Source organism: Miniopterus schreibersii (genome assembly GCF_964146895.1).
Source record: "Miniopterus schreibersii genome assembly, chromosome: 5".
NCBI classification, from domain to species: domain Eukaryota; kingdom Metazoa; phylum Chordata; class Mammalia; order Chiroptera; family Miniopteridae; genus Miniopterus; species Miniopterus schreibersii.
In genome coordinates this window covers 3562942-3587241 of record NC_138106.1, presented here as the reverse complement: position 1 = coordinate 3587241, position 24300 = coordinate 3562942, and the positions used below count along the sequence as shown (strand labels likewise).

General features: G+C 58.3%; 1 protein-coding gene and 1 pseudogene across 2 annotated transcripts in view; both read right to left on the bottom strand.

Moving 5' to 3' along the window:
• Nucleotides 1–1217: 1217 nt before the first annotated feature.
• TSPEAR (thrombospondin type laminin G domain and EAR repeats) overlaps nt 1218–24300 on the bottom strand; it is an 85335-nt gene continuing 62252 nt past the window's right edge. Inside the window, exons 3-12 of the mRNA XM_081139343.1 lie at nt 21255–21493; nt 18947–19037; nt 17512–17665; nt 16108–16239; nt 15207–15433; nt 13400–13586; nt 12058–12287; nt 7145–7332; nt 4514–4615; nt 1218–1835 (exon numbers count right to left, since the gene is read on the bottom strand). Of these exons, the coding sequence (XP_080995469.1) occupies nt 1682–1835; nt 4514–4615; nt 7145–7332; nt 12058–12287; nt 13400–13586; nt 15207–15433; nt 16108–16239; nt 17512–17665; nt 18947–19037; nt 21255–21493 (1704 nt within the window). The 3' untranslated portion in view covers nt 1218–1681. The remainder of the gene's footprint in view (nt 1836–4513; nt 4616–7144; nt 7333–12057; nt 12288–13399; nt 13587–15206; nt 15434–16107; nt 16240–17511; nt 17666–18946; nt 19038–21254; nt 21494–24300) is intronic.
• On the bottom strand, nt 23079–23782 carry LOC308557884 (annotated as a pseudogene). Its single transcript has one exon. The product of its transcript is annotated as an uncharacterized misc_RNA (transcript).

The window sequence follows — 24300 nt, the reverse complement described above, 5'->3', positions numbered from 1 at the left end:
GAGAGAATCTGTGAAGGGTGGATGCGTGGAGGTCATGTACAGTGCCCATTTCGCCCTCACCCAGGGGTAAACTGAGGCTCAGGGGTTGGGAAGCGGCAGGTGGGATTAAACTCCTGATGCCCGAGTGCCTTGGCCTATTGGAGCCCTGTGCTCTCCAGGAAGTAGAACCTCTGGCAAGTGCAGAGAGAGAAGAGACATAAGGAACTGGCTCAGGTGACTGTGGAGACTGGTGGGCCCCAAGTCTGCAGAGTGGCTGGGGGGAGGGAGAGGTCCATGCCCATGGAATTACCCAGGGGGATGCCAGAGCCTGGGACTTCTCTCTCACCAGTCCCCTGCCTGTCCCCAGAACCCCCCTCCCTCCACCCCAAACTGCTCTTTGCTCTCCCCAGACACATGAAGTACTTACTGGCCTGAAGGAGGGTCTAGAAAACTCTCAGCCTTTGGGAATCAAAGGGGCGCTGCTTAGAGTGTGGAAACCCCAGTCTGATTGGACTGCGGAGGAGCAGGCTCAGCACAGGCCTCCGTCCCGGGCTGCAGGGCCTACCCGTCCTGTGTGGAACTGCCCATGGGAGCCGCGCGGGCTGGCTGCAGCTGCCACTGTGTCCCTGGCTGTGTGATCTTGGGCAAAAGTCACTGAGAGTTTTAAGGCAGAAACAGCAGCGCGTTCAACAAGCGTGCGGCCTTCCTGCCACTGGGCTCCGGCCCCAGCAGCCCACTCTGCGGGGCAGTCACCCTCCTGGAGCGGGCCGGGCTGGCGTGGGCAATGGAACTGGTGGTCTCCCGGCTCTGTGTGGACCCACGGGCCTTCTCAGCAACGCCTCTGGCATGGAGCGTTTCCCTTCGACCCCAAGGCCTGCCCCTGTGGGTGGTGCTGGCACCTTCCCACCCCTTCCAGGCTCCCAGGGTGGGGTCATGCTCACCCCAGCAGCAAGCCCCGGGAGGCAGGAGGCCTCCTCCTGGTGTAGGGTCCGGGCATTAGGGAGGAGCTGAGCGAGAGCTGGCCCCAAGGAGGCAGCCCTGGTCCATCCTGCACACCCACCAGCTGCACCCGTGGGTAAACGGAGGCCAGAGGAAGAAGCTCTCGGCATAGGAGAAGTGTCCTCCATCTGCATTGGTGACTAGGGACCTGAGGGCACATCTCAATTTGGTGGCAGAGCAAGGGCCCGGACATGCTCACGGAGAGCTGAGGCCGTGCCAAAAACACGCAGAGGCAGCCGGGCTTTTTCTAAAAAGTGTCATAAATATATTTCTGAGTTGACAAAATACAATAAATAGCTGGTATGAATCTGTAAAACAGCACCAAGCCTGTCCCCGTCAGGCTCGCCAACCCGGGTGGAGTCGCTGGGCCGCAGGTCGCCACCGCAGGGAAGGTGGCCAGGCTTTTGCTTATGAGGTAAAAAAATGTATGAACTTTTCCTTTAAGGCAAAGTCCCTGCAGGGCCCCCGACACACAGGGCAGCTCTGGTTTTCACCTGAACACCCATGAGCCACCCAAATCAGGCCACGATGGCTACCAGGCCAGACAGGTGACAGCTGTCCCCAACCGGAGGAGGGGAAGGACAGCGAGATGGCAGCTCCGGAGGTGATGCTGTCCGGGCTCATCCCCTCAGAGGTGCCAGGGCTTCTCGGGCGGGACTCCGGGGTGCAGTGAGGCGAGTCCTGTTCCGGGGGCCCAGGCCCTTCATCCCGTCCTGAGCTTCAGCACTCGGGAGAGGGGCTCCTTGGCGCTGGAGTAGACGAGGTAGGAGCCAGCCGTGGTGCGGAAGGTCTCCCAGTCCCTGCAGCCGAAGGTCGGGAGGCTGTGCACAGCCACGAAGCCCTCGTAGCCCTGCCACCTGTGGGAGAGCCGGGTCAGCCTCGGGGACGGGGGACAGCCAAGGCCTGGGCCGGGCTGCCTGCAGGGAGGGGGAGCGGCCTGCACGTCCAGGCTGGCACCCCCGGGGCTCCCGCCCACCCAGCGCACAGCCTGGCCTTCTGTTCTCTGCCCAGGTCCCCACCTGCCTCTCCCACTGCCAGGCACGGAGGGGCCATGTGTCCTGGCCTCACAGCGTCCCGGGTCATGACCTCAGGGAGCTAGACTAGGAGCCTGCAAAGAGGGAAACTGAGGCCTGGAAGGACGAATCTGCCCTGTCCACGGCCCTGCGGCTCCTCATATCCACCCAGGAACCTAGCCCCAGCCCAGAGCACCCTCGGGGCAGCCCCAAGGCCAGGGTGGGAGTGGGAGGAGGGGGGAGGGGGATATGGCAGGGAAGGGTCCTGGCGGTTTCAATGGGTTAACTGTAGGGGCCGAGCCAACATCCTCCCCACTCCTGGGTCACAGTTGACACCGAGGCACATGGCCTCACACACACCTGTCACCACAGGGGTGTGGCACCCCTGCTTCTTGGTGAAGGAAGTACGCTCCCGGGACACTGTCCTGCAACACCCTGCTCCCCAAGTTTGGATCCCGAACCCGGCCCGTGGCCCGCTGCCCACACAATCGGTTTCTGGGTTTTGCCGTCAAAAGGGATTTATCGACAGGTGGTTCCAACTTTTGTAGAGTGGAGTTCCCACAGCAGGGTGCCTGGATGAGCAGTTTTAATTTTATTATTTTTCCGACTACTTTCCCAAAAGGCCGGGGCAATGCCTGTCTTGATGGGAAAGGGCCAGGGCCCCACCCCCACTTCCTCGCGCCACTCCCAGTGGGATGGAGGAAAGAAAATGCGTCATCCTCGTGCTCTGAAAAAAATAACTGCCAATATGTTTATTCACACCTTTCATTTTTTCCTTCTGAAAATTCCTGTTCGTATGCTTTGCCCATTTTTTCTGAATTAAAAAAATATCTTATTACTTTGTAGGGGTTCTTTTTCTGTGGTACGTGTGGTAAATAGTTTGTCTTTTGATTTTGAGTACGATTTTTTTCCATTTAAAACTCTTAAATGTAGGTAGTCATCCAGGTGACCTATTTCCAGCCGTGTTTAAGGACATCTCCATGTTCTTGTATAACTTCGAGGTGGTAAAAAATCATCTCAACTTTTTTCCTAATATTTCTGTTATTTAATTTTTAAATATTTAGATGATTAATCCTTCTAAAACTTATTTTCTATATAATATGAACCAGGAATATAGCTCTGTTTTCCTCCAGGTGGACAGAAAAATTATATACAAATTATTTTACTAAGTAATGCATCATTTTCTTGTTGAATCGAAATACAACATTTATCACATTAAATGGCCATAAATGGTTGGCTTTCGTCCTGGATTGTATTCTATTCCACCTATCGGTTCGTTTATTTCTGCAAAAACCACACTGCTTTCCTCCACATGCAATATATTAGAAAAATCTAAAGAAAATTTATTTTTAATATTTTCAATTGATTTTTAGAGAGAGAGAAAGGGAGAGGGAGAGAAACGTCGATGTGAGGAGGGAACATTGATCAGCCACCTCCTGCACGCCCCCTCCAGGGAATTGAGCCCGCAACCCGGGCATGTGTCCTGACCGGGAATTGAACCGGCAACCAGGACGATGCCCGACCTACTGAGCCGCACTGGCCAGGGCAAGAAAATTTATTTTTCTAGTAAAACTTAGATAACCAAAATTGTCTCAAGAAGAGATGGAAAACCTGATTACACCAAGGACCACGGGAGAAACTGGACATATACTGCTCAAGAGACACTGAAACAGGGACTTGGCCTGGATGGCTTTAGCGCTGAATTGGACCTAATCGTAAAGGAAATAGAAAATCCTGCCACCGAAACCCTTCCAGCCCGGAGGCGTGGGTGGAGAGCTCTGTGGTGCGCACCTATTAAGGTTAGGCTCCACTTCAAACTGGAAAAGGCACTAAAGGTACGGCCCCCAAAGAAAACCACAGAGCAATTTCACGTCTTATTAAAGAGGCAAAACTCTTAAATCACTCAGAAAAATTGGTAGCCAGTGGCATATTAAGTAATTACATATTATCAAGTGGCATCCGTCCCAGGGATTCGAGGAAACATCTCGTAAGTCTTTCATTACATCAGTAGATTAATGGACAAGAGCCACGCTGAGCGCCGAGGAATGAAGAAGCCGAAGGGACCAGGGGCCTCTCTGGCTGCTCCGGGTCTGTTCAAACCCTGTGACGCTGAGCCTGCTTACAATACGTGAGCAGCACCCAGGAGAGAACTTAAGGAAGGTGCCATGGTGCCCGAGTGAGGGTGCAAGCTGCTGCTGAGGGACCCGTGAGAATGGAGAGACCTGCCAGAGTCCTGCGGGCAAACAGCTAATAGAATCAAGTGTCGATTAACTCTCAGATCCCCGTGTCTGCATATCACACCTGGCCAGGCTCAAAGTTGTGAGTATTAGCACCACTACGGGTCATCTGGTGACCCCAGGGGCGTGACCCGGACTTGGCCAGCACTCAGGTGCACCCAGCACCAGCTGATCCATGGGGCTCAAGGCCTGGGACCCACTCTGAGCCCGGTCACTGGGGGGAAGGGGAGTCTACCCCTGGTGAACCAGGCGGGGGGAAGGGCAGAGCCTTCCGCAGCTCTTTACCTGTAAATAATACTGTTTACCAAGAAGGTGTTTCCGTCAAAGGAGTTGGCAACCACCAAGAAGTAATCTTCTCCCACTGAAAAGAACTCCCAGTCCAGAGCACTGTGGGAGCAAGGGGACAGACATTAGGGGGGCAATGTTAGGGGACAGACATTAGGGGCCAACATTAGGGGGCAGACATTAGGACATGGAGCCCAAGGTACCACCAGAGCTCGGACACTGGTTTCCAGCCAGTTCTAATCCCAAACCCGCAGAGGAGGGGCCGGGCTGAGGGGTGTGATTTTCCCAGCCACACAGGGAGTTCAGTCATTTGCTTAAAACTTTTTAAAAAGTTTTTAATTGGGGTAAAATATATATAACATAAAATTTTAACAATTTTTTTTAAATCTTCACCTAAGGACATGCTGAAAGAGAGGAAGGGAGAGAGAGAGAAACATCAATGTGAGAGAAACATGGATCGGTTGCCTTTCACACCCTCCCTGCCCAGGGATCAAACACATAACCGAGGTAGGTGCCCTGACTGAGAACTGAACTGGCAGCCTTTTGGTGCATGGGCGATGCTCAACCAACCGAGCCACTCCAGCTGGGCTCATTTAACCATTTTTAAGTGCACAGCTCAGTGGCATTAAGCCCATTCACACTCTTGTGCATCCATCACCAGCACCCATCTCTAGAACTTTCCACCTTCCCCAACTGAAACCCTGTCCCCATTAAATTCCAACCCCCTCCGTCTCCCCCAGCCCCCGGCACCCGCCATCTACTTTCTGCCTCTATGGATTTGACTCCTAAGTATTGGTCCTTTGGTGTCTGGCTTACTCCACTCGGCATCTTGTCCTCAGGTTTCCCCGTGTACCAGCCTGCATCAGAATTCCACCCCTTTTCAAGGCTGAATACTATTCCACTGTGCCGATGGGCTACCGTTGCTGTTCCCTTCATCCGTCGACAGGCACTTGGGCCGCACGTGTGAATGGTGCTGCTGTGAAATGCGTGCAAAGGCTTCCGCTTTGAAGAGGTTGAAATCATTGGAGAAGCGCCAAGCTCAGGGTCTTGCCCACGGGCTGGCAGCACCCTGGCAGGAAACTTGAGGACGTGGGCTGTGAGGTCACCCAGGTACCATCCCTCCCTTCCTGCTGCTTCCAGGAGCCCATGTAGAAATGGCTCCTACACCTGGAGACGGTGTTTCTTGCTGCAAACCCACACGCTGCTTTCCGCCTTAGACAAAAAGCTCCTGAATCACTAAGGGTGAGTCTGTACGCAGACTCGGTCCGTTCCGGGGGATCTGACAAGTAGCCTCCTGGAAGAACTCCCCAGCATCCCGTCCCTCGAGGAGGCCCCCCTGGGCCGTCAGCCCCGGACCCCACCATCACCTCTCTGATGACTGCAGGCCCTGTGCCCACTTCGCAGATGAGGAGACTGAGGCTGCAGCCACGCAGCCAGTCAGTTGGATTCCAAGGCCCGGCTGGTGAGTCTGTGTCCAATCGCCTTGGGCTGGGTCCTGCTTGGGCAACAGGGGGCCTTCTATCTGGGTGGAGACTCACCGCAGGTTCCCTTTCTGTGGAGACTGAGGGCACTGACATACAGCAGGGGGCCCAGGCACGTCCCCAGGAATGAGGGGGCCTAGGAGGTACCTGGGGACAGTCAGGGGAGGCTGAGGTCAGCAGGGACCCTGGGGTTCCTCACTCCTTCCTTCTTCTATTGGCTGGGATCACTTCTCGGCCACTGCCGGCCATGGCCACTTGTGATTTGGCCCCAAAGTGGTGTCCCCAGCTCTGCTCACCGAGGAGTGGCTTGTGAGGTGCGCCCCTGGGAGGGGACAGTGGTGTCGTTCGCGTGTTGTTCCTCCAAACATAACTGGGTTCCGAAACCAGGACCCGTGGGGAAGGCGCAGGCGGCGAAGACTTCCGCGGCCCGCATCTTGCCGGAGACGCTGTGCGGCGCGGCGTCCTGCTCTCCTCTGAGGCAACGCGACGGCAGTTACCCGGCTGTCATTTAAAGGTTTTCTTTATGCTTTAGAACCACTGCACATGGTCAAAAGGTGGAAATAACCATAAGTCCATCAGCGGACAATCGGGGGAGTGGACTGTGGTCTCTCCATACAGTGTGTGTCATTGGCTGACACGTGTTCCCCCATATGAGTGTCCACCACAGGGGATCCGCAGGGACAGGAAGCCGACTGTGGTGCCAGGGGCTGGGAGCCATGGGGAAGGGTCACAGTTAAAGGTAGGGGGTTTCTTTCCCAGGCGATGAAATGTTCTAAAATTACCGGTGGTGATGGTTGCACATGTCTGTGAATTTAATAAAACCACTGAATTGTAACAAACCAACCACGCCCTGTTTCAAAGGAATTAGAGCCAAGATTATAAACATGAGCCACAGGATCACTCGGCTGGTCCTGGAGAAGGGGTGCAGCCTGCAGGAGCGAGGCCACGTCACATCCTCGAGGGATGATGCAGCAGCCTTCCGTGTGGTAGCCACCGCGTGTGGCTCTGGGGACCGTGCCCGAGGCTTGAGCACGCTGCCTTCTCAGGGTGGGCTCCGTCGGGAGCAGGGGGGAAGATGGCAGTGAGCCGGCCGGACGCGGTGCCCAGCCCGCCTCGCTTACCCCTCCAGCCATTACCAGCTCAGCCATACCTGCAGGTGGGGATCTCCTGGAACTTGACGAATGTCTGCGCTGTGACATTCAGCTCGTAGATGACGGAGTTGATGACGTAGGAGTCATTTTGCACTTGCATTTCCACATCGTAGCTGTGACTGTTGGCGACAGCGAGAAAGATCCTGTCTCCAATGTGGAAAACTTCCCAGTCCGCGGCGCCAAACGTCTGGGAGCGGGTGAGAAGAGGGCGGAACGCACTGGTGAACAGAGACGGCGGGAACAGCCACGCTATGCTGCGCATGTATGCTCACACACACTCACACACACTCACACACACACTCAGCTCAGCAGGCCTGGCCAGGTCCCGCTCCCCGGCCTGGCTTTGCTCATTTCCCAGGCCCATCGACTATCACTCCCTTTACGAACATGAGAGGCAGCTGTGCCTGTACCTGAACGGCGCCATCTGGGGTGGCTGCTTCTTAGCTATATGTGCTGCCCACTCCCCCAGTGCTGCCCTTCCTTCAGGGTCCAGCTGCTGTAACACCTCTTCCAGGGAGCCCTCCCTGCTTCCTCCTGTCTGGCCCTGAACTCTGAAGCAACCTCTGGGTACGTCTTGTGTTTCTTGCTATGAGCTGTTCCTGCCTGAAGTTCACCGTTGGTTCTACCTACAGCCCCATCTCTGGGTCCCTGTGCACGCTGTTGCTCCACAAATCACTTGTCACCCGTGAGGCTGAGGTGTGCAGGGTCAGGAGGGCTGGACGTTTGCATGAATGGCCAGCTGTGGAGCCTTTTCCCCAGACCTCGAGCCGCATGAGCTGATTTGCATGTGGGGCCCATGAGGAGGAAGCTTATGTGCAGTTCAAGGCCAGCATCTCAGGTGTAATGGTGGTGCCAGTGCATGGGGAGCAAAGGACCAGAGAATCCAGATCCAGGCCCTGGCCTGAGCCCTGAAGAGAGGGCAGGGCAGAAACAGAAGGAGACATTTTCCTGGGAACAAGGGGCAGGCGCAGGGAGAGACCCAGTAGGCGACCGCACAGGATAACAGACCAGGGCGAGAGGGGGCAACCTTGGCAGTGCACTGTGGCAGGAGACAGTGTTTTTTCCCCATGCCCAGCAGAGGGCGACGTTGCCTGCCTTGGCCCAGCCTGCCTGGCTGCAAGCTGAGAACATTCCTGGGGTCCCCTAACCTGGGCTCAGAGCCAGGAGCTCTAGAAACAGGTCTGGATCCATCCTGAAGAGAGGAACAAAGTAAGGTTAAGCCAAAAGAATGACGCACTAGGACAAGGACAGGGGATCAGGACACTGGTGGCCACTGATCCCTTACAGGGGCCAGGAGCTTAGCTAAGGCCTTTCTGGATCAGCGTGTCTCACTTGGCTCCGTGAGGTGGCACCATTCTTTCCCTGGGGCACCCCATAACTCCTGAGCAGGCTTGGACACGGGGGCCTGCAGGGGCCTTCAGCATCATCGCCCTGCGGCTGCTTCAAAGAGGCGACTGTTAAAGACGCACATGGGGCAGAGAGTCACACACCTGCCAGCTGTGACTTCACAGAACCGAACAGGAGATGTCAGACTGTTAGGTCCTATCTCCTCTGACCCGTACTGGGGAAACCATGTCAATGGGAAGCCACACATGTGTGCACACAGGTAAATGCACAGCCTGTGTGCACATACCCACATGTACATATGCGCACACATACCTGTGTACACACACTCCTGCATGCACATATGCACACGGGCACTCCCACACAGCACAAGGGCCAGGAGCCGTATGATAAGGTCTCCCCCAGGTCGCCAGGGCCTCCTTGAACTCCGTGTCACTCAACTCAGACCGCTCACTTGTCCTGAGCCCCAGCACGAAGGGCATGCAGAAGTGGGGGCCTGGAGGGTGCCGGGGCTTTGGCAACACAGGGAGAAGAGGCCCAAGGTGAGGAAGAAGGTATGGCTGGCAGAAGGGAAGCAGGGAGGAGTGTCCAGGTGAGCGTGGCTCAGGGGGGCTGTGGTCCTGCCTCTGCTCTATGCGCCCAGCCAGGTTTGAGCCAATACAGCAAATGTGAGGCGCTTCCTTCCATGTGAATTTCAGAGAAACAGCCATTTCTCGGTCTTTGTGTGTCCATGCAACACTCAGGACATGCTTTTACTAAAAAAGTAGTCATTGTTTCTCTGGAATTCAAGTTGGGTACTCTGGCTTGGTTGAGACCCACATGGGGCCTGGCTGGGTCACCATCACTGGCTGTCTGTGACCCCTCATCCCCACATTGTGGCTGCCAGAAACCCCCAGAGAGTGGGGACAATACCTGCACCCTCAGCCAGAGGGGCTGGGCTCTCCCCACTGGCAAGTGAGTCTGTGACTGCCTGGGGCTGCGCTGTCCTCAGCTCGGGGTGTAGCGGCCAGGGGCCACTGTCAGGCCACTCCCGGGTTCTAAGCAAATTAGGACTCAAAGCAGAGAGAAGAAATCCCCACATCAAATGGAACCTGCCAAACCCTGCTTGGCGCCCAGGCAGCCAGGCACCTGCTGGGCTGGGCAGGCCCTCCCCTCCTTCCAAACGGAATTCCCCTGGAGCCCTGCCCTGCCAGCCCTGGCATGGTGCCCAGGGCTCCAGAGCACCTCTCAGGGATGAAGGTGCAGTCAGGAGTCCCTGGAGTCCCCGACAGCTTGCCTTGAGGGTGGGTGGGCTCCCGGGATCATCGGACCAGTGTGGGCAAGCAGGCCCTTGGGTTCTGGCTTTGATGGAGCAAAGAATCAAGGTCGGGGAGTGGCTGGGGAGAGGGCGGGGGAGGCGGGGGCACTACCAGGGGAACACAGGCGGCCCCCAGAGGGCCTGAGGCGAGGCCGCCATCCTCACTGCAGGCAGCGAACTGAGGTGGGCGAGGGTCTCATCCCAGGAGGCTGTGGAGAGCAGCACCCCCCCAGCCACCTTCTGGGTGCCCCTCCGAGCTCCTCCCCGAGCCCTGGCCCAGCGAGCCCTCCAAACCCTGCTGCTGGGCCCCTGCGGCTCCTGCTCCACGGAGCCAACGGAAGTCACAGGGCAAGCACCTCGCCTCATGACCACCCAGCTGGGTCATCGAGCCTGGCCCCTCCCAGGTCATTCTGGACAGTGTGACCACGAGAGGGGTGCTCTCTCACGCCACCCTCCTTACGGAGGTGGATTTAAAAAATATATATGTTTTTATTGATTTCAGAGAGAGGAAGGGAGAGAGAGAGAGAAACATCAGTGATGAGAGTCACTGATCAGCCGTCTCCTGCACAGCCCCTGCTGGGGGTCGAGCCCACGACCCGGGCCTGTGCCCTGACCCAGGATCAAACCCCGACTTCCTGATTCACAGGTCGACAACCACTGAGCCACGCTGGCCAGGGCCAGAGGCGGATCTTAACCCAACATTCTCGCCTCTTTCTCTTCATTTGTTTCTGGACATTTAGGTCCCTGGTGGAGACTGTTTCCAACAAGCCCACAGCTTCCCTGCCGCCCGCACACCCGCAGGCCACTGCGTGCAGAGCCTCCATGCAGCCCACCCACCTGCCCCATTCCACGCTCCCTCCACCACTGACCCTCTCCCGGGCCCTGGCGCTCAGCCACCCTTCTGCCCGAAACCTACCCTGCTCTGGGTCCTCACGTCTGCCATCAGCCCCACCACCCAGGAGGGGAACCCTGAACCCTGAACCTGGAACCTTGGTCAGCTGTGCCCCTCTCCCCTCCCTTACCTTTTCCCTCCTCACCCCACCCCCTCTACCTGGGTCTACATTTGATAATGTGGCCACAGCCCCACAGCCAGTCACTTTAGGGAGCAGACGCCCCAGCAGTGGAGGCTAGGTTTCCATGTTCGGAGCCCCTCCTGGACATGCCCCGCTCGGAAGGCCCTAGAATTCCTGGTGGGAAGGTGGGCAGCCTCCATTCACACCTGGGCCAAAAGCCCTGTGTGGCCCGGATTCCTCGGGAGCAGAAGTTCCACGCCACCCAGACCCACCGGGCACTCCTCCCGACGAGGTCAGTGTGCACAGCTTGGTAAACATCGCCACGTCCCACTCCCGCAAGCCCTCAGAAAGGGCCCCCACAGTGCCAGCGCCTCTCCCAGTGATGCCAGCACCTCTCCCCGCGCACACGCTCCCCGAGCACCCAGCCTCTCCTGCTTCAAAGCTCACGGTCGTGAAAGACATTGCAAAGCTCCAAACAAAACAGTAAACACATCGAGGCATCTCCAAGGCCCGAGAGGACCGAAACACAGTAGGGAAAATGCTGGCAGAGCATGAAAGTGGAATTCTGTGGGTTTTGAGGAATTGTCGAGGGAGGGACAGATGCACCTGTAGGAGAAGGTGGCCTTCAGGCAGGGCGCGAAGCAGCCACCTGCCCAGGGCTCCAGCGGATGCCTGCGGACCTTGGGCGACCGCAGTGCCCTGAAGATCCCAGCAGCCCCACAGTCCTGGCCTCTGGGACAGTGCCGCCCTCGGGGCTGGAGACCTCTGTCACGGCCACTGTGGTCCTGTTCCCAGCCACCCTGCTCCTTGACGTTCCTCTCATGCCCCTTGGCCAGCTCTCCTTAGGGTCCCATCGCGGGAACGAGCCTTCACCTCAGTGCAGCTAGCCCATTTCTGCCCCTCTGCCCACAGCCTCCCTTCTGACGGTGCCCATGTCCAGGGCTGGGCACAGGCCAGAGCTGGCTCTCAGTCCAGGCACCGGGGCCTCCCAGGACACCTCTGTGACAGAGGGACGGCACACCCCTCCCCTTCACCTCATGTCAGGGCTCCCCGGGCTCTTTTGGGGGTAACAGAGGCTGCTGTGGGAAACATGACTCAGCCTGAGCCTTACATGGGGGAGGCGCTTGGGCTGGAGGCTCAAGGGTGAAGGTCCCGACCCGGGCACTGGTCCTGGCTGGGGCCCCCGACCCTGCATGACCGGGCGCTGGAGTGGGGTCGGGGCAGCGCGGTGGGGCGCGCGGGGCGCGTGCATCCTTACCAGGAAAGACTGGAAGAGCCGGAAGGAGCCGACCAGCCAGATGTACAGGTGGGAATGCACCTTCGTGGACGTGCCGTTGAAGGCGTTGGCCACCACCAGGAAGGAGTAGTGCCCCACGGTGAAGAACTCCCAGTCGTAGGCGCCCGAGGTGGCGATGGTCTGGTTGGCCTCGAACAGGCGCGTCCTCGGGTTCCACTTGTAGATGACGCTGTCGATGTTGTGGTTGTCTCCTGGAAGTCAAGCTGCTGTGTTGAGGGAGGGGAGGCGGACTTCCGTGGCCTCACGGCAGCCTTGGCAGAACCCCAGCCCGCCCTGGACCCTGTCCCGGGGCCCCCCCGGGCCTGTCCAGTCCAGCCAGGCCTGGGGCCAATCTGGACGTGGCCCTGCTCACCCCACACTCTCCTGCCCCCTCTCACTCTCCAGAGATGACGCCCTTCAGGTGACCACACCTCCTGCCGCTGCCCAGGTGAAAACCCTCAGTGGGCTCCCCCTTTGGATGGCCCTAAACCCTCACAGGGTCTTGGAGGGGGGACACTCCCCCCCGCCTCTCCCCAGCCTCAACTGCCACACGCAGAGTCCCCTTGGCTCCCACTCTCTCCCACAGGCTGGGCTCCCTGGAGCCCCTCAGGCCAGCCTCTCCTGGAACACTCACTTCCACGGAGGGCTCTGGTGAGCGGGCTCCTGGGTCACCCTGCCCATCAGCAGGTGCGGGGGGCTCCCCCACAGAGCTGCCTGGTTGGTGGGTCTTGGACTCAAGTAAACACGGAGCCGTGGAGCCCACTGAGGCCTGAGCTAGGGACACTCTGCAGGACCCGCTGCCACCTTGGACCTGTCCGGCCCTTGAGTCACAGGCCGGGGAAGTGCTCGCCAAGGTGGCCGGGGCCAGCCCCTCTCAGCCTGTCTCCCCACCGTGCCCACGTGTCACAGGAGGACAACCTGTTCTCGGAAACGAGGCCCACACCCTTCCAGAGACTCCCCCAGCCTGTCCACACCAGCGTCCCGCTCCCTGACCCTGGGCTTGCTGGTCAGAGAGCTCAGCTTCCCACCTACGTCAGCCAGATCCTCCCACGGGAGGTGAGTTCTACTTAGTTACTTAATTAGTTAGTTAGCTAGTTAGTTAGCTTCAAATGAGGCTGCCTGTGCCTCCAGGTGGCCCCCGTTTCTGTGGCGACTCTCCTGGGAGCAGGTACAGACCGACCCGCCTCCCCACCTGAGCAGATGGGGAGGTGCTCGGGCGTGTCTCCCCTCGGAGGGGCTGGCTGATTTATTGTCATTCCTAATGAGATGAAGGGTCGCCTTGCGAGGGAGTCCCGCCGGCCCAGGTTGAAGGTCACAGCCCTACCTTCCCTGTGGTTGGCCACGGCCAGGAAGTGCTCCCCGGCCACCTCGAAGGCCTCCCAGTCCCGGGCGCTGTGGGTGGCCACCCTCTGGTAGGGCCTGAACTGCAGCTTTCTCGGGCTCCATTTGTAAATGACGGAGAACTCCTGGCCCTTTTCGTTGGGGTCAAAGTTGGCCACAGCCAAGAAGATCTGCAAGAGAGGAGCCAGACGCTCGGTTCGCATGCGCGCGGCCTTTCTGGTGTGAAAGGTCGCTGAGTGTCGGCGTCTCTGTGAGAAAGGGGGGGACGGAGGCCGAGCCCCCCCCCCCCCCCCGGTACTGATGGCTCAGCGGCCTGGGAGCCTGATAGCCTCCAGATTTGCTCATTGCGTTTAAAACAGCTAAGTGTGCCCTGGCCGGTGCTACTCAGTGGTTGGACTGTCAGCCCGAGCACCAAGGGGCCGCGGGTTCAATTCCTGGCCAAGGGCACACACCTGGGTTGCAGGTTCCATCCCCGGCCCTGGTCAGGGTGTGTGCAGGAGGGAACCAATGTGTGTCTCTCTCCCCCTCTCTCCTTCCCTTCCACGCTCTCTAAAAAGCAATGGAAAAAAATATCCTTGGGTCAGGATTCACAACAAGAAAAAAACAAAACCCTAAACGTGTCCATGTTCATTTCCGCCATTTCTATCTCCCAAACCCAACAAGAGCTTCATGCACAAAATTGGTCTTCGTCACCCGGTGAGCAGGAAAAGTCTTAATGCCCTACTCTCCCACAGCAAGTGGGTGTTTGTCACGCAGCTGAGTCCGACAGGGAAGCCCCTACGTGGGACGTGACCCACGAGCATGACCGAGAGCGTCTGTGGCTATGACAGGGGCCCGAAGCTCGGCGGTCGGGCGTGCGCACTGGGGCTAGAGGCAAAAATGCCCCAAGTGAAGCCCGCATCTGCTTAGGTGACCGGACAGACGTTCCCCTTGGTTTTGTGAATTTCCCGATTTTTCTTTGATGGAAAGTTATTATTATTTTTTTATAATGAAACATAAGCACCTTTAAAACATCATCAACCAAATAACCAGAGAGTGAGCCATTCATTCACCACATTGGATCTGGCACAAGATCTGCAGCAGCTGCCAGTGACAGGAGGGCAGAGGGGTGTCTCTTTGCTCACAGTTCTACCCCTAGTGGGTGGGCTGAGGTGGGGGCAGGGCTGTCCCCGGCACAGGTGTGTAGGTGAGTGAACGATTTCAGGACAGGCATGGGAAAGTGTCCCCAAGACACTGCCGCTTTGAGGTGAGGGCATAGAAGGAGCTCGGGAGAACATTCATCTGGATGGGAGTGGACCAGCCCCCTTAGACCCTCTCGGACCCTCTCAGACCCTCCAGGCACAGGCTGTCTGCTCAGCGCTGCCCTGAACGGAAAGAGGGGCTGCCCGCAGGGGGTCTCTGCCTCCTAGGCCTGTTTGTGGAGGAGGCAGGATCGGGCGGGGAGATCTGTCGCCATTCTGAAATGACGTCTGCCTTGTTGACGGGTCCAAGTCAAATGACCTCCACAAGGTTTTAAGTTAGTAAAGGTGGGTCTCCGCAGACCTGGGTGGCATCTTAGAGAAGACCTTTCCTCTCTTGTGTTGGAAGCCGAACAGACGTCCCCAACACCCGGGCCTGGATTTAGAGACGCAGCGAAGGGTCTGACCGTGACTGGCGCTTAGAGCCCCACCAAGGCTTTGGAGCCTCGAGAAACGCGCTTTCCTGGAGAAGCTACGTGGGGAGCCCAGCCTTCGGGCTCTGCAGCTGTTTCCAACTTAAAAGGACTGGGAACCCCATGCACGCAGACTTGCCTTCTTCCCGATGGTGAAGTGCCTCCAGGACTGTGCTTGGTGTGTGCGGATGTCCTGGTACGAGGCGAACGCCCCATCGGTCCACTTGTAGATGGCGGATGTGGCCTTGCGATTGGCGGTGGCTATGAAGAGCCCGGCCTCGGGGATGACAAAGACCTCGATGCCCAGCGTCTCCGAGTTCGTGAACAGGCGCTGGTGCTCCTCCACGTAGTCCAGCTTCTCCTTGGCTTGTGAGAGAGACGTTAAGACCCGGTCAACGCTTCCCAGAATGGAAACCAGGAGGGACAGTGTTGGGAGCACCGCCCCTCAGGCCCTGAGCTGTGACCCTGGAGCATTAGCATGGGCAAGGGCAATGTGCTCAGAGTGCCTGTTAACCCCAGAGGCCTGTCAAGAAGCCCACTGGGCCTGCGTGGGTTTCAGGGACCATTGAGCCCCCAGTGGTGCTAACCCAGGGGAATCGATGTGTCGGGTCCTAATGAGACATTTCCCACACTCACTGCTGTTATAAAAGGCGGGGCCCTAATATGGACTAGAGGGGAGTCAGGAGCTCCCAGCACAGACACCCAGGGCTGCCTCACTCACCCTTCCCACAGTAGGACAGGAGCAAGGGCCAGCTGCAGCAAAAATGCCCCCAGGCCCTGGCATCGTCACAGGCTGTGAGGAGGGTGGGCAGCCCCCCCTCCCCCCCCCCAGCCCAGGGAGCCTCGTGCTCTTCCCGGGACCGGGACAAGGTGATGAGCCCCTCCCGACCACGTGTGGTGCCCAGGAGGGCACGTGGTTCCAGATGAAATATGGGGCTTGCTCTGAGTGGGGGTGCCTCCTGTCCTTAGATAATGCTGACTCTGAGCAGAGCCCCTAACTCTCCAGAGTCCCTGGAGCCACGACGCCCCGTCTACCTCACCTGCCAACACGGAGACCCACTCGCTGCCGACGCACAGGTACAGCCCTTTCCGCCCAGCGTCAAACCAGAACTGGGCATCCTCCACCTTGGTGCACGGAGGCCGAGATCCCAGGGTCACCTTCATGTCGGTTTCTGGGGGAGACCGGGAGGATGAGCGTCCAGTGGAAACGGGCTCCCTGGAGGAAGCAGCCCTGCCTTCGTTTGAAGCTGCACTTCGAGGACTCACTTGGGGTCTTACATGGGCCTCAGGGGGCAAGTAAGAGCCCAGGGCACATGCCCTGCCCCGGGGCGTGTGCCTGGCGGGACGCCGGGATGCTCCTGGGGCTCTGGGAGGCAGCGTGCCCACCCTGCCTGGATCTGAGCTCTCCTGAAAATCCTCGGTGACTGCCGCCCGCCTGGCTCACCTCCCGTGTCTGTGGCCAATTGGCACGAGTTTATCTAAACTTCCGCTTGGCTTCGCTCTGTGGCATTTTGAGCCCATCCCTTCTCAGAACTATGCCTGCGCCTCAGGTCGAGCACACATCCTAATGATGCCACTTGGCCACTTCAGAGCCCAGGCCCGAGGCCAGGCTGTGACACGGAGCACACCTTTGACCCCTCAAAGCACCGGGCAGAGGCCCGGGGGCTGAATCCTGCCCCCTGAGGAGCACTCCCTCTGGTTACAGGGGCCCATGAGGCCTGAGGAAGACACCCAGAGGCCTCCTGCTCGGGGACTTGAAGACACAGGACTGGATCTCAGTGTCACCCTGCTCAAGGTCGGGGGGCACCCCCAGTGAAGCTGGGGAGAGGATGGGGTTGTCTCCCCACCTTGCCAAGTGGTAGGGGGTAAGGTGTGTGAATGAGGGGGTGGATCCTCCTGGCAGGGGCTGTGGTTTAAATAAACAGTCTACGTTGTACTTTTACACTGGAAAGGTGTAAACAGGTGTAAAGAAGCAAAGCTGGGCCCCGGCCGGTGTGGCTCAGTGGTTGAGTCGACCTATGAACCAGGAGGTCACTGGTTCGATTCCCGGTCAGGGCACCTGCCCGGGTTGGGGCTCGATCCCCAGCAGGGGGCGTGCAGGAGGCAGCCCATCGATGCTGATGTTTCTCTCTCATCAATGTTTCTGTCTCTTTCTCCCTCCCCCTTCCTCTCTCTCTAGATCAATAAAAACATATTTTTCTAAAAAATAAAAATAAAAACGTAAAGCTGGGGACCCTCTGATCAGGGGGTTCACGGGAAATAGAGATGTACCTTGCGAAGGTGGGGTCCCCCGGGGGCAGGGGCCGAGGTTGGGATGTCTATTGAGGAGAGATGGGGAGAAAGGGCCCCGAACGCTGCTCTGGGGGCAAAACAGGCAGCAGGGGGAAGAGGCGGCTGGAGAGGAAGAAGACTGCGTGGGGGGCGGGCGGCTCTGGCTTACTAACCAAAGGGGTACTTTAGCAGCTCGTTATCTTCGGGCTTCCCCGTGAGCCCCTGCAGGATGGGGGGGACGGAGAGCACCAGCTCAGCATTCCTGCAGGGACACAGCCTTGGAGTGGCGTCTGAGCCGGGCAGCAGGACCAGCTGCCTTACCAGGCCCTGCGGAGAGAGAGGGATAGCGTGTTCAGACCTGGGGCGGGTGGAAATTCGGGGGGGGGGGGGGACAAGCCATCTTTAGAGCTTGGAGAGAAGAGTCTGCATATAGGTTATGGGGGAGCGTTGGGAGCATCAGTGGAGAACTAGACACCCTGCTAAGGTTGCTAAACCAGGAAGGTATATTTTCCTGTGGACTAACCTAGAGCCACTGGCCAATTTTACTTATCCAACCATCTGTCCATCCACCCATCCATCTGTCCATCCATCCATCCACCCATCCACCCACCCACCCATCCATTCGTCTATTTATCCACTCATCCATCCATCCATCCATCCATCCATCCATCCATCCATCCATCCATCCATCCATCCATCCATCCACCCATCCATCCACCCATCCATCCACCCATCCATCCATCCACCCATCCATTCATCTATTCATCCATCCACCCACCCACCCACCCACCCATCCATTCGTCCATCCATCCACCCATCCACCCACCCACCCATCCATTCATTTGTCTATTTATCCACTCATCCATCCATCCATCCATCCATCCATCCATCCATCCATCCATCCATCCATCCATCCATCCATCCATCCATCCATTCGTCTATTCATCCACCCATCCACCCACCCACCCATCCATTCGTCCATCCATCCATCCATCCATCCATCCATCCATCCATCCATCCATCCACCCATCTATTCATTTGTCTATTTATCCACTCATCCACCCATCCATCCACCTACCCACCCACCCAAGCCATCAGCCAATATTCACAGTGCCCCTGTTATACATCAGCCATGGTTCTAGACGCTGGACACACAGAGAACAAAAGCCCCTACCTCATGGAACAAGGCGCCCCCACCTCCACTCTAGGGGAGAGACAGACAGTGAGCAAACGCGCCGCCGGTCTGAGGGTGGTCAGGGCCATGATGAAGGGACAACCAGGGGTGGGGTCTGGGAGGGCTGGGTGTGGGGTCATCTTCTGAGTGGTGGGAAGGGCCTGCATGGTAAGAGGACAAGGGGCAAGGTGTCGCTGGCACAGGGTGTGAGCCGTGGCAGGAAAGGGCACATGTGTGCCAGGAAGAGGGAGCAGCTAGTGCAAAGGCCCCGTGTCAGGTGTGCCTGGCGTGCATGGGACTCCACTGAGCCTTGTGATCCTCAATCCCATCTGATACACATGACAGTCTGTTGAGCCAGAGCATCGGGGCAGCAGATCTACGGTGACAGCCCCGCTGCAGACACTGGCAGGGGGGGGCAGCCCCTCTCTACTTACTGTGAACAGGCCTTTGGCTCTCCTCCGGCTGCCGATGAAGAAGCGGGCTCCTTGCACGGACAGGGTGGCTGGGAAGGGCACGTCTGCCGTTCTGCAAACAGTGGGTGAGGGTTTTAGGCCAGGGGAGAGCTGCAGCGTAGGTCATTTGCGTGGCAAAGGACAGGGCAGTGCCGCATGTGGGACGTGTCAGTGTCCTGGAGCGGCTGTAACAGTGCCACAGCCTGGGTGGCTTAAACCACGGACATTCATTCCCTCACAGTTCTGGGGCCACAAGTCCAAAACTGAGGTGCTGACAGGACTGTGCTCCTGCAGACAGTCTGCTCCAGGGGAGGGTCCTCCCTGCCTCCTCCTGGGCCTGGGGGCTCCTGGGGGCTCCTGGATTGTGGCTGCATCACTTGCTCTCTGCCCCCATCATCACATGGTCTCTCTGAGCCTCTTCTCTACTTGCGAAGACACCTGTCAAGGGGTCAGGGCTGCCCTCTCCAGGGTGACCTCAATGGACTAGGTCACACCGGCAAAGGTAGTGTCCCTAAACAAGGTCCCATCCCTGGGTCCTAGGGGACGTGAATTTGGGGGGTAGCCTTGGCCCCAGGACAGAGATCTTCTGCAAAAGCACCTGCTGCCAAGGTGGTCAGTGGCTCTTTGCCATTTCACAGCACCTCCAGGGGCTTCTGCCAGCGGGGTTTCTAGCCTGTTCACCCTCCGCTGAGCCTGGGGGGACAGGTGGTGTCAGGGTGAGGGTGGTGGAAAATGTGGCCGAGTTGGGTCTTGATGTGCACGCGGGTCCAGACTCTGGGGAAAGGTGAGAAGGTCGGCGCCCTGCTGGAGAGGACGGTGTGGCCGGAGCTCCCGGGGCAGGGAAGCCAGGCCCGTGCTTTCTCCCCATGGCCCCGTGTCTCCCAGGCCACGATGCCACGTCCCCTTGTAAAAGCAGCTGCTCTTTCCAGTCTTTGCCATCTGGCTGCCGCTGGCGTGGCACCATCAGCCCAGTGCCCCAAGTTTCCAGGTCGCCTGAGCTCTGGCCTGTGCCCTCCACGGTGCCTGCAGGGCCTGCGGAGCCCTGGGCCTGAATCCACCCTCGGTCACCGAGACTCCCGCCTGGTGCCCGGCCCCCAGCTTGGCCTCCGCGCCCTCCCTCATGGAGCTGTCCCTCGACCACCTCTAGGCACTGACCAGCCATCACCCCTGTAAAGGCTCCAATGTATTCGAGGGCTTGGAGGGGGAGGGGTGGTGAGTAAGACATATTTAAACCAAGTGTATAAATGTTATGGTTTCTTTTTATTATGGAAAAAGTTCCATAATAACAGAGCAGCGTGAGATTCTACCTTTGAAGGTAATATTTGGTATAATGATGGATTTGAAGGTAACTGGACCACTTGGGATTAAGAAGTCTCCAGCCCCGCTCAGCAAGGATGGGTGCTGAGCGCCCACACGATCAGCAGCTGGCCAGGCCACAGGGACTCCCTGTTCCCTGGCCCACAACGAGGCGCTGGCAAGGACAAGAAAGGAACTCAGGCTTCCCGGTGCCCAGGGCTGTATCAGAGTTACTAAGGATTCCTCTGCATCTTTATCTGGAGTTTTAGTGGATATTTACTCCCTCGCCCGGCCAGTGCAGCTCAGTGATTAAGTGTGGGCCTAGGAACCAGGAGGACACGGTTCGATTCCCAGTCAGGGCAGATGCCCAGGTTTCCGGCTCGGTCCCCCGCAGGGGGTGTGCAGGAGGCAGCCGGTCAGTGACTCTCTCTCATCATTAATGCTTCTCTCTCTCTCCCTCTCCCTTCCTTTCTCTGAAATCAATAAAAGCATATTTTAAATATATATATTTACTCCTTCATCTCAGATGAAACTGTCAGAGACGTTAAATGACCTGTTGAAAGTCACACGGTAAGATCTGGGCCGCAGCCGGGCCATGCTCCCGCTCGCCTCTGGTGCTGAGTTCTCTACGACCTTCCTCCGGCCTATTCACCGTGGTAACAGCACCCACGGGCACATTCCCCCGGGGAGCCCAGCCCGGATTCACTCTTCAGCCCCAGCCCGGGCCATCAGCTCCCCGCCCCACTGCCCTCCGCTCCCAGACTGGTACCTGCCTTATCCTGGCCCCACCGTGCCCCGCAGGAGGCAGGTCTGCCGTCCACCTGCTGGTGACCCAGGCTTGTGGCGCAGTGCATGTTCCTAACGATGGCTCCTCCACCAGCCTGACCCCGCTGGGCCCTCACTGCTCGACTCAAGCTGACCCCGGGCGCCCACTCCAGACTCAGTGTCAGGCAGCACACGGCACCTGCGACCCTCCCCGGCGCCCGGTACCTACATGTCCACGGGGGCGCCGCAGTCTGTGGTGAGGGAGAAGGAGTCTTCAGACACAGCCAAGACCAGCGTGTGCCACTGGCTGTCCGTCAGGGCTGGGCTGCGGAAGGACACGCGGGTCTGCCAGGCGCCTGCCGAGTCCTCGCTGAGGAACAGGAAGTGCACCCGCGTGGGCGAGTACCGCAGGCCCAGCAGCAGCGCGTCGGGCCCCTCGGCCACCACCGTGAACAGGTACTCATTGCTCTGCAAGACAGGGCGGCGGGGGGGGAGGGCGGGGGTGAGGGCGGGCAGGGCCTCCAGCGCAGGGCCTCCTGCCATAACCTTGTCTGTGCTAAAACCCAGAGCTCCGCTCACACCCATGACAGTGGCTGGTATCAGGAAAACGGAAAAAGCAAGTGTTGGCAAGTATGTGGAGAAACGTGGACCCTCGAACCCTGTTGGTGGGATGTCCAATGGTGCAGCCCCTGTGAAAACACAGTATGGCGTTTCCTCCCAAAATTAAAAACGGAACTACCGTATGATCCAGCAAGTCCACCATTTGCTATGAATCCGAAGAGATTGACAGCAGGTGTCAAAGGATGAGCGTGAACAAGGCGGCCCGGCCACTCGATGGACCGTGTTCAGCCTTGGAAGGAAGTTCCCACATCAGCCTGGATGAACCTTGAGGACATTACGCTGCGGGAAACAAGCCAGTCACAGGACAACCGCTGTGTGATTTCACTACCCGAGGCCCCTCGAGCAGTCGCGTTGGTAGAGGGGGAGTGTAGAAGGGGGGCGCCAGGGGCTGGGGCAGGGGCAGGGAGTTAGTGCTTAATGGGGACAGGGTTTCACTCTGGGGAGATGGAAAGTTCTGGAGACGGGCGTTGGCGATGGCTGCACAGCAGTGTGAATGTGCTTAATGCCACTGAGCTGTAACTTAAAAATTATTAAAATGGTAAACTTCAGGTTATGTGTATTTTACCACAATTTAAAAACCACACACCTCTTACCACGATGGTGACCCCAAACCCCCAGTGACCCCAGCCCCATGAGCTGTGTGGACACAGTGCACACATGGCTGTAAGTAATTGCAGTGGAGAGCCCTTAACTCCTAGCCGCACACAAGGGGAAGGGTCAGAACTGGAAGTGATGGAGCCCGAGTGCCCAGCAGGTCTGTAACATAATTACAGAGGGTCACTTTTTAGGAAGTCTTTGCCCGTGGGACATTGTGACCCAATTTCATGCAACTAGTATTCTAAAGAAGTTCAAAGCCTCCACGTTCCTCGTACTTAATGTAATGCCTGATTCAGCAAAATCCACTCGGCTCAGAATGGGTCCCACGGCCTCTGGGTCCTTCACTGACCTCCCTGGCCGGGGTGCGAGTCCCCAGAGGACTTGCCAATACGCTTTGTGAGCTCTCAGTCCCTCATCCCTAGAAGCACTCACGGCTGGAGGAGACCACTGTCTGGTAAAAACCCTGTGTCCCCTCACCCCCACCCCCATGACCATGATGAAATCAGATGAAGGACGCGATCAGGTGATGAGTCAGTTTATTGGGGTGCCCGAGGAAGTGCTGACAGGCTGAGAGTCAAGTGACTGGACAGAGAAATTGGGAGGGAAGGACAGGTGACCCAGAAGCAGGTGGAGGAGCCTCCTGGGAGACAAGAGCCCGGGGGAGCAGTGAGGTCCAGGGTTCCTGAGAGCAGAGGTCAGGTGAGGACAGTGGAGACCTGGAGAGACCCTGTCCTGAGATGGGGCAGCCACCTGATCCAGGTCAGGGCCAGACTGAGGGGTGGCTGGGAGAACCAGGTGAGACCTGAGCCCAGCTGGCCCCGGGGGATGCGCTCGGTCAACAGCAGGACTTCTGGGCTGCGACAGGGACACAGCAGGCTGGGCGGCAGCAGCTGGGCTAACAGCAGGAAGGGGCACAGCAGGAGGAGGCGGGCACGCAGCAGGCGGGCCTGCACACGGGGCGGCAGATGAGGGACACGCAGGAGGAGGGTCTGCAGCAGGGTGAGGGGCAGGGGGTGGGCTGGCAGCAGGAGGGGGTTGGGCAGGGTGTGGCCCCAGAGCAGACGGGCACACAGCACACAGGCTTGCAGCAGACAGGGGTGCAGCAGACGGGCTTGCAGCAGACAGGGGTGCAGCAGACGGGCTTGCAGCAGACAGGTGTGCAACAGACGGGCTTGCAGCAGGCGGGTGTGCAACAGACGGGCTTGCAGCAGGCGGGTGTACAACAGACGGGCACACAGCAGGCCTGTTGGCAGGGGGAGGAGGTACAGCAGGAGGGCTGGCAGCTAGACTGCTGGCAGGAGGGGCTGGACACACAGCTCACTGGGGTGCAGGCCAGGGTCAGGCAGGGGGTCTGGGTGCAGCAGCTGGGGACACAGCAGGTGGGCTGGCAGCAGTCCTCTAGACAGTCGTCCACCTGCCAGGAGGAGCTGGTGCAAGGGTCGCAGGACCCGGGCAGGCAGGCACAGCTGTCATAGCTCAGGTCATTGGAGCGGACGGACAGGGTGGACGCGGCCATGGCGGGCAGTGGGGCTGGAGGAGGGTGTGAGCGTGTGAGCGTGTGAGTGAGTGTGAGTGTGTGAGGTGCTCGGGGCTGTTGGCTTTTTATACCCCCCTGGGTGTTTGTTGTCCCAGCAGGAGGCTCCCCACGCCCTCCTTTCCTTGTTGATATTTTGAGCTGAGTCCTGGGAGCCCTTATGACTTCTGGTTTATTTACAGGAAGGAGTTTGCTGCTTGTAAAATGCCGATCGTGGCTGAAGACTGGGTTGACCCCCTGACCTGTTTGGTTTCCTAAGCAAACACCACTGGAAAAACCTGGAGTCGTGGAGCCCTGGCAGCCTGCCCCTGCCCAGCTGGGCCCCACTCCCCAGGTGTTCTCCGTGACATTGCAGGTGAAGGTGTGAAGCCCAGAGTCAGTGACAGGGCAGCAGATGGCTGGAACTGGGACCCGCCGCTCCTTTGCCGCAGGACATCCCCACAAACAGAGGGCCGAGCGTGGACATACCAGCCACGGAGAGAAGCCGCAGACGGAAGACAGACAAGAAGGGTCTCAAACACAG